Raw genomic sequence first — 13,148 nt, forward strand, 5'->3', positions numbered from 1 at the left:
GAGAGTTCACCTCCTCCTCTGTAACTGAAAGTGGGGCCTGGTGGCCACAGTAGCAGAAGGTGCTGGATGTTAGTAAGGTAAGTGGTGAGTCAGTGGGGCAAGATGGATGGGAACACAGTGGAGCCATTAGTGGTATACATAACACTTGATTTTGTAATTAGGATGTTTAGCAGATTAGGAAATATTGTCTCAGGTATCTTATGCCAAGCAAATCTTTTCTGGTTCAGGCAATGATATATGGGCAAGTTGCAGAATGCCATCGGAGGGTGTTCTGAAGGAAATATCTCATTGTATAGTTTTATTTTCCATGGAAGTATTTATCCATGGCACTTATAAATTATCTAGGACTTGGGGCCTAATATTAGTACCTAAGCCCAAAATTGTTTTTGAGCTGTTTATGGTATTTCTAAGGAACCTGGTCTCCTGGTGTTTCATGAACAAAGCACATTGGTGGTGGGACAGGCTGTGATACTTCTTTCTAAGCATTTTGTCTTGTTGACCAGGGTTGCCTTTCAGATCAATCCCTACCCTTAGATGTGAGGCTGTGTATGAGGCTGTTCTGCTTTTGTCCGTCAGGACAGTGTAGGGTAGTTGAGGGCAGGAGAGGTCTGAGGGAAGACATCTTGCCCCTCTGCCCTTGGGTGCCTTTATTCCTTTCAAGAGTTGTCTTGGGTGGCTCCCATGGTGGCTGTGCCAGCCTTGGGTCTGGAGCCTGGGGTCACCAGCCTTGCCTGGTCTCCAGGTCCCTCTGGGTTTCTACCACCCCCAACTTTGAGGTTCCCATCACCCACTCCTCCTCCTCCTTCTGCTTCCCTACCCTGTGCCACCTGTCCACTACTTCAGAGCCTGCATCACACTCTGGGCTGCTTGGTGCAAGACCCCACCCAGAGCACAGATTCCTGAGAGCAGAGCCCCAGTGCCCTCAGCCTGCCCATCTCTACCCCAGCCAGACTGAGCCCCAGAGGGAGCCATTACTGAATCAGGTGAGACCACAGTAGCAGGACCAAAAAAATGCTTTGCTTGAGGGCATGGGAATTCTTTTGCCCATGATCTTTTAAAAATAAAAATAAAACAGAATGAAACAAATCTCTTCTACCTTAAAAAACTCAGACACACATACACTTAAGTGAATACTATACCAGTTCATATGCCAGTGCCCCCTCAAGACAACTTGTGGTGAGACCCATTGTACAGATGAACAAACTGAGGCCATGAGATTACTGGACTGCTCTCAGTCATCCAGCTGCTGAGTATGGGACTGGGTTTTGAATCTAGGCAGCTAAGCTCCTGGATTCCTGCTCTTAAATGTCATGTGTACTCCCTCTCAAACCGTTTTCCTTGGCTGTGAAGGCAGATCATGCCAATTGAAAATTTATGAAACTGTGAAAATAATTTAGAAATTTGAAATTACCAATAATATCACCACTGAAGGGCAGCCCGGTGGTGCAGCGGTTTAGCACCGCCTGCAGCCTAGGGCATGATCCTGGAGACCCTGGATCGAGTCCCACGGCAGGCTCCCTGCATGGAGCCTGCTTCTCCCTCTGCCTGTGTCTCTGCCTCTCTCTCTGTGTCTCTATGAATAAATAAATAAATAATCTTTAAAAAAGAATGTCACCACTGAATTGCTGCTATTAATATTTTGCCATATCTCTTTCTAGATTTTTTTCTGTGTGCTTATTTTGGTGCCGTGTTTCCAGTGGCTGCTAAAAATTCCAGTGAATTTACTGATTCCTGTCCTCTATTGAACATCTTGCTTCCAACTTCCAATAACCATTTGATCAGTTTCTCCCCTCTTTCCTCTTTCAGCTCTTTCCATTCTCATACATGTATTTCCTTCATATTCAGGACAAGGGTCACCAGACAATTTACTGGCAACTTCACAAGCTGTCTCTCTCTCTCTTTTTCAGTAGAATGATCTCAAAACCTCTTTTTCCTGCCACATACACAAACGAGTTCTAATGTTTAAATGTGGTGAAAGTGAAAAGGAGTGAAAAGGTCTCCTTGGTATTTACGATCCAAGACTTCTGTGACACGGATATTCATGAAAAAGGACACTTGTAGCACCTACCGAGAGGCTACAGACAATTATGAGACCCTCTTTAAAATAAATAGTAACTGCATTTCTCCCTGCCAGGTGCAATGGCTCCAACAACAAGAAGTGAAACGCAGGGTGAAGAGACAGGTGCGAAGCGACCCTCAGGCCCTCTATTTCAATGACCCCATTTGGTCCAACATGTGGTACATGGTGAGTAGGATGTGGGCCTCACTGCCCCTGGGGCATTTGCACTGCTGTGCTTCTGAGATAGATTAATTTCTCCCAGCAAAGCTAAATTCTCATGACAACTGGAAATTGACACACTTCCTATCAGTGTGAACCCCCTACTTCAGTGCTGTGTAGCACAAGCTTTCTTGTGCAGGTTTTAAAAATGATGTGCAAGCTCCCAGGGAGAGTGGCGGGGGGTGGGAGTGGTGTTTGAGCAGGGGAGTGATTTATAAGTTTAATGAAAATGAGAGCCCCCAAAGGGAGATGGTGCCCTAGGAAAATGATAAATTGCCAGGTGTGGAAAAAGCATGGGAGCTCTTCCTATTTACTCTTCTTAGAAATGGGTGGGAGAAAGCAGTTGTCTGCTCTGTAGGGCATGGGGAAGAGTTTCCTCCTTATTGCACGCATAAGAGCATCCCTGCTGGGTTTACAGGGTATGATATATCCATCTTATTCCAAGGGATGGCCGCAAGGAGTGCCCCTGCTGGGTGGGGTGCTTTGTGTCTTCTGTGCATACAGCATTGTGGTGACAAGAACAGCCGCTGCCGATCAGAAATGAATGTCCAGGCAGCGTGGAAGAAGGGCTACACTGGGAAAAATGTGGTGGTCACCATCCTCGATGATGGCATAGAGCGGAATCACCCGGACCTGGCCCCAAACTATGTAAGTCAAGCCTAGGAATGTGCAAAGATATTCAACCATGCTAGTCAGTAAAGGAATACAAAAGATTTCCCCCTCCTACCCCATTATACTAAACAACACAGAGAGCCATGATGGGGAGGGGTGGCAAAACACACTTCCCTGTGCTATCCTGGAGCTAGGGGTTGTACAGAAGGATTCGTTCAGATGTTTGAGGAGTCACATATGCACACATGACATGATTGAAGCCTGGGCTCTGGACCCAACTGCCTGGGTTCCTCTTCTGCCTCACAGCTTACTAGCTCTGAGGCCTTGGGCACGTTGCTTCATTTCTGGACCTCAGTGTCACCATCTGTAAAGTGGCATCTCATCAGGTAGTTGTGAGGATTGAATGTGTTTGTAAGTGTAAAGAAGAGAGCCAGGCATGGATTGCATACTTTCGCTATTCTAAGGAACCCGTATGCCTAACGACAGTTAAGTTCAACCATGTCGTGTCTGTTTGAGAGACAATTATGCAGCCCTTAAAAATGACAGTTTTGAAGTCAACAACTCGGGAGAGATTTTCTGATGTGTTTTAAAAGGAGGATATGAAATGATATGAATACAATGATTGTGAATGTATAAGCAAAGACATGAACATTAGAAGTATAAGATGCAGGACATTCTGACACATACAACAACACAGATGAAGCTGGAGGACATTGTATGCAAGAAGCCAATCATGAAAAATCCAGATACTATATGATTGTGCTTGTAAGAAGCACCTAGAGCAGTCAAATACACAGACACAGAAAACAGAAGGGGGGTTGTCAGGAGCTGGGATAGTGGGGAGTTAGTGTCTGATGGGTGCAGGGTGTCAGTTTTGCAAGATGAAGAGGTGTGGGGATGGAGGGTGGTGATGGTTGCACAATAGTGTGAATATACTTAATGCCATTGAACTTTATACTTTAAAATGGTTAGGGTACGTTTTGTAGTGTGTATTTTACTGCAATAAAAATATATATAAGATGATAGTTATAGGAAGAGAGTACCAGGTGTATGTTTTTCTCTACTTTCTAAAAGAGGCATGAAAATAATTTAAAGCATACTGTACTATTTCTCTTCAGTCACTGATATTCCTTTCTTAGGATTCCTATGCAAGCTATGATGTCAACGGAAATGATTATGACCCATCTCCACGTTATGATGCCAGCAATGAAAATAAGTATGTTACTTTGTCTCCTCTTTCCTTGCTTCCCTGTCCTTCTCCCTGCAGAATCACTATTGAACTGTCCCCCAGGAGGGATTCTAGGAGGGTGATGGGGCTGCCTGGCTAGTATCTGGGGCTTACCCAGAAGCCAGATGTGGCACAGCCTGTCAGGCACAAGACAGTCTCTGTGGATTTTTGCCTCTTCCTTAGGTGCATCACCTCTGCTGGTCAACTAGAAATTGATGTGTGACCAACATTATTCCTATTTCCAACCTTGTCTCCATGACCAGCTGTGTTAAGACAGTGGTTTGGGGGTACCTGGGTGACTCAGATAGTTAAGCATTTGCCTTCAGCTCAAGTCTTGGGATTGAGCCCTGTGTAGGGCTCCCTGCTCAGTGGGGAGTCTGCTTCTCTCTCTCCTTTACCCCTCTGCCTCCTCCTCCCCACCACCACCACTCATGCATGCGCTGTCTCTCTCTTTCTCTCAAATGAATAAATAAACTCTTAAAAAAACAAAACAAAACAGCAGTTTGGCCTATTTGAGCACAAACGTCAGTGCCTGAGCTTTTTTTGTCTCCATCTATGACCTTGCAAGAGAGGTGGAAGGGGTGTGAATGATATTGGATAAACCTGGGTTTAAAGCCTGACTCTACAGATTCCTGGCTGTGTGGCTCCATCTCAGTCTTAGAGACTTTCCCGTGGAGATGATGCTCCTTAGCTCCTGGGGTTGTGGGATGGGTGAGCAGACAGGTGAAGGACATACACTACGGGGGGCGGGGGGGGGTCTATATAGCTGTTTTCATCACTTTGCAAATGAAGGCAGTGGGGTCTGGAGAGATTAGGTCACTTGTACGCTGTAAGTGGCAGCCCTGGGGGTAGAAACCAGTTTCACAAAACTGGTCCTGGGAGTTCATTTGCTATGTCCTGCTTATCTTTTTTTTTCTGTTAGCATTTCCCGTGCCCTGAACTCTTACCATTCCTCAAAAAATATTTAGAAGGAAAGAACAAAAGCCCTTTCTTTTATCTCCCAGCTGACATTACACTTGCCAAGGTGCGTTCTCCCTCCATATAGTATTTTGCTTTTCTGTAGATTCCATGGTGAGGTTCAAATTCTGCTGCCCATGCCGTGCTGTGCAGGGAGGCTCAGCGAAGCTGACGTGTTCTACACAACAGACTGCAGAGCTCTCCAGAGCCCGCAGAATTCCCAGCCCTGAGGGCTGCCTCCCTGCCTCAAGTCCCAAGGTCACGGCCAGAGATGCCCTTCCTGCTCAGCGGTTGACATGCCTGGGGTGCAGGGTGCCTTGATTCCCAGCCACACATCCAGGGGGCAGGGAGGATTGATCCCGACTCAAGGCAGTGACCCATGAAGGGCAGGCTTGAATCTGGATGAGGCATGGAGCTCTGTGAAAATGGTAACAGCCCTAGCCCTGGCTGTGGGGCCGCCCAAGGTCAACAGAAGGATGGATGACTCCCTTCCAGAAGGCTAGCACACAGACCTAGGACTCTTTAAACATGGTTTTAAATTTGAATCAATGATTCTCATCCCTGTGGACTCTTCTTAGAGATGTGCTGTTTAAACTTGCCCATATTTTGGTCTGCTAGAGAAATTACCTCGATGCAGCACATTGGGAAATGGGGTCATTACCAAGGAAAGCAATTTGTTTTTCCGGTAATTTCCTCATAATCTCTCTGCCACTGTTGAGTGTTCCAATTTAGAGCGTTCTTCCTCAGCTCCTGCTTAAGTGACCGTGGAGGTGATGGGAAGACTGTCCCGAGGTGAGCATGGGGGCAATGGGTACACAGGGGACCCATTGGTTCCTCCTTCATCCTGTCAGCCCAGCAGTCTATACTGCACCTGTAATGTGCCAGGCAATGTTCTGTTAGTCATTTGAATGCATAGCTCCAGAGGAGGGAAGCCTGGGACCCTGGGTGCTGGAAGCAGAAGCCCCACCCTCAGTCCTAGGGTTTTGGGGAAGAGATACCCCTGAGCCAATATTCACCTTTATGGCCAGAAGGCCTCATTAGCCTGCTGATGTGGGCTGTGGCAGGGCCAGGACTGTCCCAGAGGAGCTGGCCATCAGAGGAGGGATGTTGTTGCACTGAGAGGGGAGGCAGGACGTAGGCTTTCGTGTCATATCTGGACTTAGGGCTAACTGGCTCTCTTCCTAGAAGACCTGAGCAATGCCCTGAATCCACCACAGGTTGCTGGGATGAGCCCTAACCTCGTTTTCTGCTTTGCTTCAGACATGGCACCCGTTGTGCAGGCGAGGTCGCTGCTTCGGCCAACAACTCTTACTGCATCGTGGGCATAGCATACAATGCCAAAATAGGAGGTAAGGTCTGGGAGCACAGGGCCTGGGAGCTTTGGGGCCAGTGGCAGGGGTGGCGGGATGACCCATCCTGCCAGGCTCAGCAGCTTTGCCTCTGCTGCCTCAGATGCCCAGGCCTGCAGCCACGTGCTACATATGCAGAGGAACTGCTCACTGTTTGACCTGAAAAGCCATCAGAAAAGCACCCTCTTTCTCTTTTCTGGTCCTGCTAGTCTGACTCACCCCCACTCCCCAGACCGCCCCTCCTATGAGGCCACATTGGCTCCCTCCTGCTCCCAGCCCTGCAGTGGCTCTGTGTCACTTCCATAACCTGCTGGCCCCCATCTCTTGCCCCTGCCCCCCTTTTTAGCCAGAAGACATTTATCATACTGTCTGTCCCCACACCCCCCCACCCCCCTGCCACATGTAATCTTCCCAATTTGGCCTGGGCTGGCAGCATTCCTTCCCATCACCCCAGAGCCTCCTTCTGCCTCTCCCTTTGGCTCCATGCCCACTTGACTCCTCCCTGGCTTGTTCACCACAGTGTGTAGGGGACTTGGTCTTCCAGGACCCTGTAAGGAGCAATGCCTGACCCCAGGTATTTCTGCCTTTCCTGTTCTCCATTTATGATTCAGACTTCTCTTGCTAGGTTAAGGCTTTAGAGCACAGTCACAAGTCTTCCTTCACCACCTGAGCCTGGCAGTTTGACAGTTCAAACTGGCAATCAACAAGTACTCTGAAGTATCATTTGGGAACATTTCATTGAGCTGGGAACTGAGCAGGTGCATGCCATGGGCATGAATGGCCCTTGACCATCCAGATGGCTTTGGGGCACCACTGTTCTCATTTGGGACTCTCTCAGTTTGGAGGTACTCATGCTCACTCAATGGGCATGCTAGGATGCTGCCTTCCTGTGGCACTGCTATAGCCCTTTCAGGTCTGCTATGCACTGCACAAGTAGAGAGGTTGGGCTGTGGATTCCCTGGATCCCCCTGGAGGTTTTGATGAGTGAATACTCCTAAAAAGTCTCTCCACAAACTGTAGGACCAGGGTGACCTGGATAATAATCCCATTCCCATTCCCATGACCTGCTAGCTGTGTGTCTTTGGATAACCAATGTAACTTCTCTGAGCCTTGGTTCCTTCACCTGTGGGGGAAGAATGGCAATAATTCAGCTGACTCCTGGGGTCTGTTCTGACACTGAAGTGAGATACTATGTGTGAAAGCATTGGCTCAGGGCTAAGTCTGCAGGGAGCAATAGAATCTGAGCAATTCCATTCCTCCTACTAAAACTCAAAGGGATAGACCCCACCTTTAGGATTGTCTGAGCCTTGCTCCCCAGAGACCCTGGACTGGCAGCATTGACAATGTCTGGGAGCTGTTAGAAGTGCAGCGTAGTTGCCCCTGTCCCAGACCTATTGGGTCAGGATCTACATTATAACAAAATCCCTAGAGGGTGGGACAGTGAGAAGTGCTGGTTTAGTAGTTTTTGGAGTCAGGCAGGTAGGTAACACCCACACTGTGGGCTGTGATGAGCAGCCAGTGGAGTTATGGAGGTAAAGAATCTCCAGAGAATGTGCACGTGGGTATGGTTGGTTCTCACCCTATACTCATTGCAAAATTGTATACCCCAGTTTCCCAAATTCTGAAGAGATCAAGTCTATGACCAGAGATTGGGACCAGGAATATATTCTTTAATTAATGCATTTAATACCTTTGACGATGAACTGTACATATAATATGGTGCTAGCCACTGAAGGGAAGGATAAGACAGACATAATCTGGGACCTTCTAGGAGCTCCACACATCTTTGGTATGAACAGTGTGAACATGAAAGACAGTATAAGACCAAGTCCTGAAATGATAGAGGCAGACCAGGGTTCCCAAGGGTGGCAGTGTAAGCACTTGGTGAAGGCAGAAGCATGAGAATAAGGCATGAGCTCAAACTGAGGGAATTTGTGAACAGAGAAAGTGCTGAGGGAAAAATAGGATCTGGAGCGTGGAGGCATGCTACATAGAGTTAGGGACCACAGAGTGGGACTGGCCATGGAGAGGCAAGTGTGGGGTTGGAGGCTGGCACTGGCCCAGGGAATCTGTGACAGTTGTGTCTACAAAAATGCCTGTGCACTGCTTCAACCCACCACACAGGCAGCCATCCCTTCTTCCTCCAAGCCCAGCCCTGGATAGGGCAATCTTCAGGCACCCCTAGTATAGCTTCCCTCTTTGCATGTGCTAATGTACAGCAGAGTTTTTCTGAGATGCCCATGGAGCTGATCATGAGCTAGACTCTTAAAAAAAATTTTTTTTTAGCTGTTGCCCAAGAGATTGAAGTATATATCCTAACTTCTTCCAATCTCTTTGAAATTACTATTATACAATTTCACGTATTACATATGAACAGATTATTTGAGTTCATACTCTCATGCTTTTGTTCTTATGTTTTATTTCATATGTTATAGACCCACATACATTGTTATTCTTGCTTTAAACAGTTGACTATAAAGTACTAATGGAAAGGAATATATTTGCATATTCACCATTTCCAGTCCTCATCCTTACTTTCTAGCTTTGGATTTCTATCTGGTTTCGATTTTTCTGTAGCCTGAGAATTTCTTTTCGTATCTTTTGAAGCACAAGTATAGTGGTGATAATTTATCTCAGCATTTATCTGGAAGTGTCATAATTTCATCCTCATTTTTGAAAGAAATTTTACTGAACATAGGATTCTAATGTGATCTGTTTTCCTTTCAATACTTTAGAAATGTTCTTCCATTGTCTTCTGGCATCCATTGTTTCTGATGATGTCACATAATGTGATTACTTTTTTTGTATATGCGATTTGCCTGTGACTAGAATGTCCTTTGGTGTAATTCTGTTCATGTTTATCTAGCTTGGGGTTTGCTTGGCTTCCTAGTGGCTTGTTTTTACTTTTTGGTCTAAGTCAAATGTGGAAAAAAATTGTCAGTATTTGTTTTAATTTTTTTCAAACTTATTTTCTCTCTCTTCTCTTTGAGTACCAGTTATAGTTGTTAGATTGCTTAACATACCTTACAGGTTATTGAAGCTGTGTTCATTCTTTTAAGTCCTTTTTTTCTCTGTGTGTTTCAAATGATAATGATTCTATCACTGTCTTTGGGTCCATTAATACTTTCTTTTGTTGTGTCTAATCTGTTGTTAATTCCATCCAATGATTTTTTTTTTTTTTTAACTTTCAGATCTTGTCCCATTCTGTCCTGTGATTTCCACTTGAAATTTTTTTTCTGTTTCCAGGTCTTCCTGAGATTCTTCTTCTCTTCACCCATTATTTCTATCTTTTCTCTTAGATTCTTTACCATATTTGTAAGAGTTACTTTAAAGACTTGTACTAATTCCAGTCTAGGTCTGGGTGTTTCTAATGATTGGTTTTTCTTTTTACAGTGGGTCACACACCTCTGTTTTTTGCACATGGCTAGTACTTTTTTCCTGTGCACCAGACATTGTTGTGCTACCTTGTAGAGACTCTGGATTCTGTGATCTTTGAATGCTATTGAGCTTTGTTCTAGCAGTCTAGAGGTTTGATTATTCATTTTTTGATGGTTGATCTCTTTCTGATTTGTCCCTAGCCTTAGGGAAGATTCTTTATTCCAACCACATGGTCTTTACTTCTAGATTGTGACCCTTTGGGCATCTCAGTGGAAAGATGGAAAGGTTTACCAAGACCTCTAACTTGACAAAAGTCAAGCTCCAAATTGACTCCCCTGTGACAGGCAGCAGCTGAGATATCCACTTAGCTCATTCAACCTCCAGCTGTTCTTTTCCTCCTGAACCTCTTAGAGTCTTGCCCAAACATGTTTAGGTCAAGGTTCAGCCAAGTGTTTGGAAGGAGTTATATGTATGTCCTCTTCTGTGGCTCTCTCCTTTCTAGGATTTATCGCAATTTCCAGCTGCTCTAGCAGTCCCAAACCACATCCCCTGACTCCCCAGGAGAATTAGATTGTGCTTTCCTTCTTGAGTTAGCTTCTCTATACCAAGAGAATTGGGGAGTTCTCTCAGAAGAAAAGTTATTTAAACTTAACATCATAACCAGTATTCCCTTCTTTCAAGAACTGAATCCCCTGCCTGCCGCTGCCTTCTCCTGGTTGCTTTCTGATGCCCTTAAAAAAAAGCCCTATTTCTATTTAGTAAATATTTTGTTGAGAATTTACCATTATTGTTTTTTAAAGGAGTTGGTGTGATAGAATCTACTCTGCTGATATTAGAACCAAAACTAGTGGTTTATATTTCTTTAATGAATAGATGATATATTAGGTACTATTGCTGCATGACAGTCACTGCAAAACGTTGCTCCTTAACCAACAAACATTTGTCATCAAGCAGAAACAGTGGCTCCGGGTCACTCATAAGGTTGCAGTCAAGCTATTGGCTGTGACTTTAGTCTGAATGCTTGACTCGGGCTGGAGGATCCACTTCCAAGATGGTCACTTATTTGGCTATTGGCTGGAGTCTTCCTTTCCTTGCTGACTGGTGGCAAAAGTCCTTCTTCCTTGATTCCTCACCATGTGCAGGTCTCCATAGGGTTCTTAGAGCATCGCCAGAACATGGTAGTTATCTTCTTTCATTTAAGGTGAGACAAGAGAGACAAGAAAGAAGCAGCAATATTTTTTATAACCTAGTCTTAGAAGTTACATACCATTACTTTAGAGAAATGGACCATTATGTCTGACAAACAGTCAAGGGGAGAGAAATTAGGCCACACCTCTTTTTTTTTTTTCCTTTTTTTTTTAATTTTTATTTATTAATGATAGTCACAGAGAGAGAAAGAGAGGCAGAGACGTAGGCAGAGGGAGAAGCAGGCCCCATGCACCGGGAGCCCGATGTGGGACTCGATCCCGGGTCTCCAAGATCGCGCCCTGGGCCAAAGGCAGGCGCCAAACCGCTGCACCACCCAGGGATCCCCAGGCCACACCTCTTGAATGGAAAAGTATCAAAGAATTTGTGGGTGTGACTTAAAATCACCACAGATGGGCTCCTAAAATTTTGGCTACATATTTATACAAATGGAGTAATTTTGTTCTACCAACTTGCTTTGTCAGACTGTGCATTTCTTATATGTTCTTTCACATAAAAATAATTAAATCAAATGAAAGAATTAGTAGAACTGTCCAACTATCTGTAAAATAATATTCTCACTAGAACATTACTAATACATGTAATGATTTATCAAAGAATGGAAGAGTACAGAGGAGAAGGTAAAATATCTAGATCCTGGTGAAAATAAGAATTACCAGTACTTACTGAATGTTTGCTAGATAATAGGCACTGACCTAAGGTCTCTGTATTTTTTTTAATTTTATTTATTTTAGAGAGAGAGTGCACAAAAGCAGGGGGAGGGGCAGGAGAGGGAGAATCTCAAGCAGGCTCCAACTCCCTGCTCAGCAGGCCAGAGCCTCCATCTCACCACCCTGAGACCGTGGCCTAAACAGAAATCCAAAGTTGGTCGCTTAACCAACAGAGCCATCCAGGTGCCCCTATATGTATTCTTATGTAACCTATGTAAGACACTGTGTTACAAATGCTGCTGTTACCTCTATTTCAGTGATGAGGGCCAGAGAGGTTTTCTAATTTGCCCCAAGATCAAACCAACCTGGCTCCAGGTACCAGCTCTTTCTATCCACTCTTTAATAGAAATCTTTAAACCATATATACAGATGGATGGGTGAATGGCTGGCTGGATGGCTATTATTTCATTGACATTTGATCATACTATACTTGTTTTTAGTAAAATATATTAAGCTTAATTTTATGCAAACAGCATGAGAAATTAAATCAAACTGAGTAATTCCTGAACTCCAGATTTAATTTTATGTTTCAATTTATATATTTGTTTAACATTTAATTTTATGCTTAATTTGATTTATGTGAATGTAATGGAAGAAAAAGAAACTTAACTTGAAACCAAGACATTGCTGAACTTCACATAAATATTTTATTGTAATGAAATATTTTCTCAAATAGCCCTTTAAGGTTATTTAAAACAAAACAAATCTCAAGGTTGTGAAAATCTTTCAGAGGCCAAGGTTACTTTTTTAATGTCTAATTTGACTTATGTGAATTTAACAGAAGAAAAACAAACTTAAAATGAGGGAATTGCTGGGCCTCACATAAATATTTCATTATGATGAAATATTTTCTCAAATACTCCTCTAAGGTTATTTAAAAAAAAAAAAAAAGCACCCAAGACCATGAGAATCTTTAAGATTCTAGGGTTACTTTATTTTTTTGAATTATATGTTTCCCATAGTGGATAATTAGATAATTAGCACCTTTTCACCCTCACAGCTTGATTTCAGATTTTTGTCATTGTTTTTAGCTCTCAGGGTTCAATAGTAATCATCTGTCACTATCATTCTGACAGTTAGTCTTGTTTCACCACCATCGTTTTCAGTGCAGTTTTTCCATTCCTGAGCTATTTGTTTTTGATTCATCTCTTAGTTCACTGGATTTCATCACTGAGGAATTTTCTTCAGGAAAGGCAAACAGGTGCTATATTTTCCTAGTTCTTTCATCTTTGAGAATGTCCAAAGGTTGCTTTTGCCCTTGAATTATATTTGTGTTCTCTATTCTATCCTTACAGAACCTAGCAAACATCACTTTGTTTGTCCCTGGACTCACTGTTGCTTGGAAAAGTTAGAGGTCAACCCGATTTTTTTCCCCTTATAGGACACATGACTTCATGGCTTGTGTAGAATTCTTCCTTTAGACATGAAGT

At 44.0% G+C, this 13,148-nt stretch overlaps 1 protein-coding gene across 3 annotated transcripts in view; it reads left to right on the plus strand.

Moving 5' to 3' along the window:
- PCSK6 (proprotein convertase subtilisin/kexin type 6) overlaps nucleotides 1-13,148 on the plus strand; it is a 185,269-nt gene that overhangs the window by 60,627 nt on the left and 111,494 nt on the right. For all 3 annotated transcript variants that reach the window (XM_038532633.1, XM_038532634.1, XM_038532635.1), the window contains exons 3-6: nucleotides 2,135-2,245; nucleotides 2,783-2,926; nucleotides 4,030-4,106; nucleotides 6,336-6,424. In XM_038532633.1, coding sequence (XP_038388561.1) covers nucleotides 2,135-2,245; nucleotides 2,783-2,926; nucleotides 4,030-4,106; nucleotides 6,336-6,424 — 421 coding nt within the window. The remainder of the gene's footprint in view (nucleotides 1-2,134; nucleotides 2,246-2,782; nucleotides 2,927-4,029; nucleotides 4,107-6,335; nucleotides 6,425-13,148) is intronic.

This window comes from Canis lupus, chromosome 3 (genome assembly GCF_011100685.1).
Source record: "Canis lupus familiaris isolate Mischka breed German Shepherd chromosome 3, alternate assembly UU_Cfam_GSD_1.0, whole genome shotgun sequence".
NCBI lineage: Eukaryota > Metazoa > Chordata > Mammalia > Carnivora > Canidae > Canis > Canis lupus.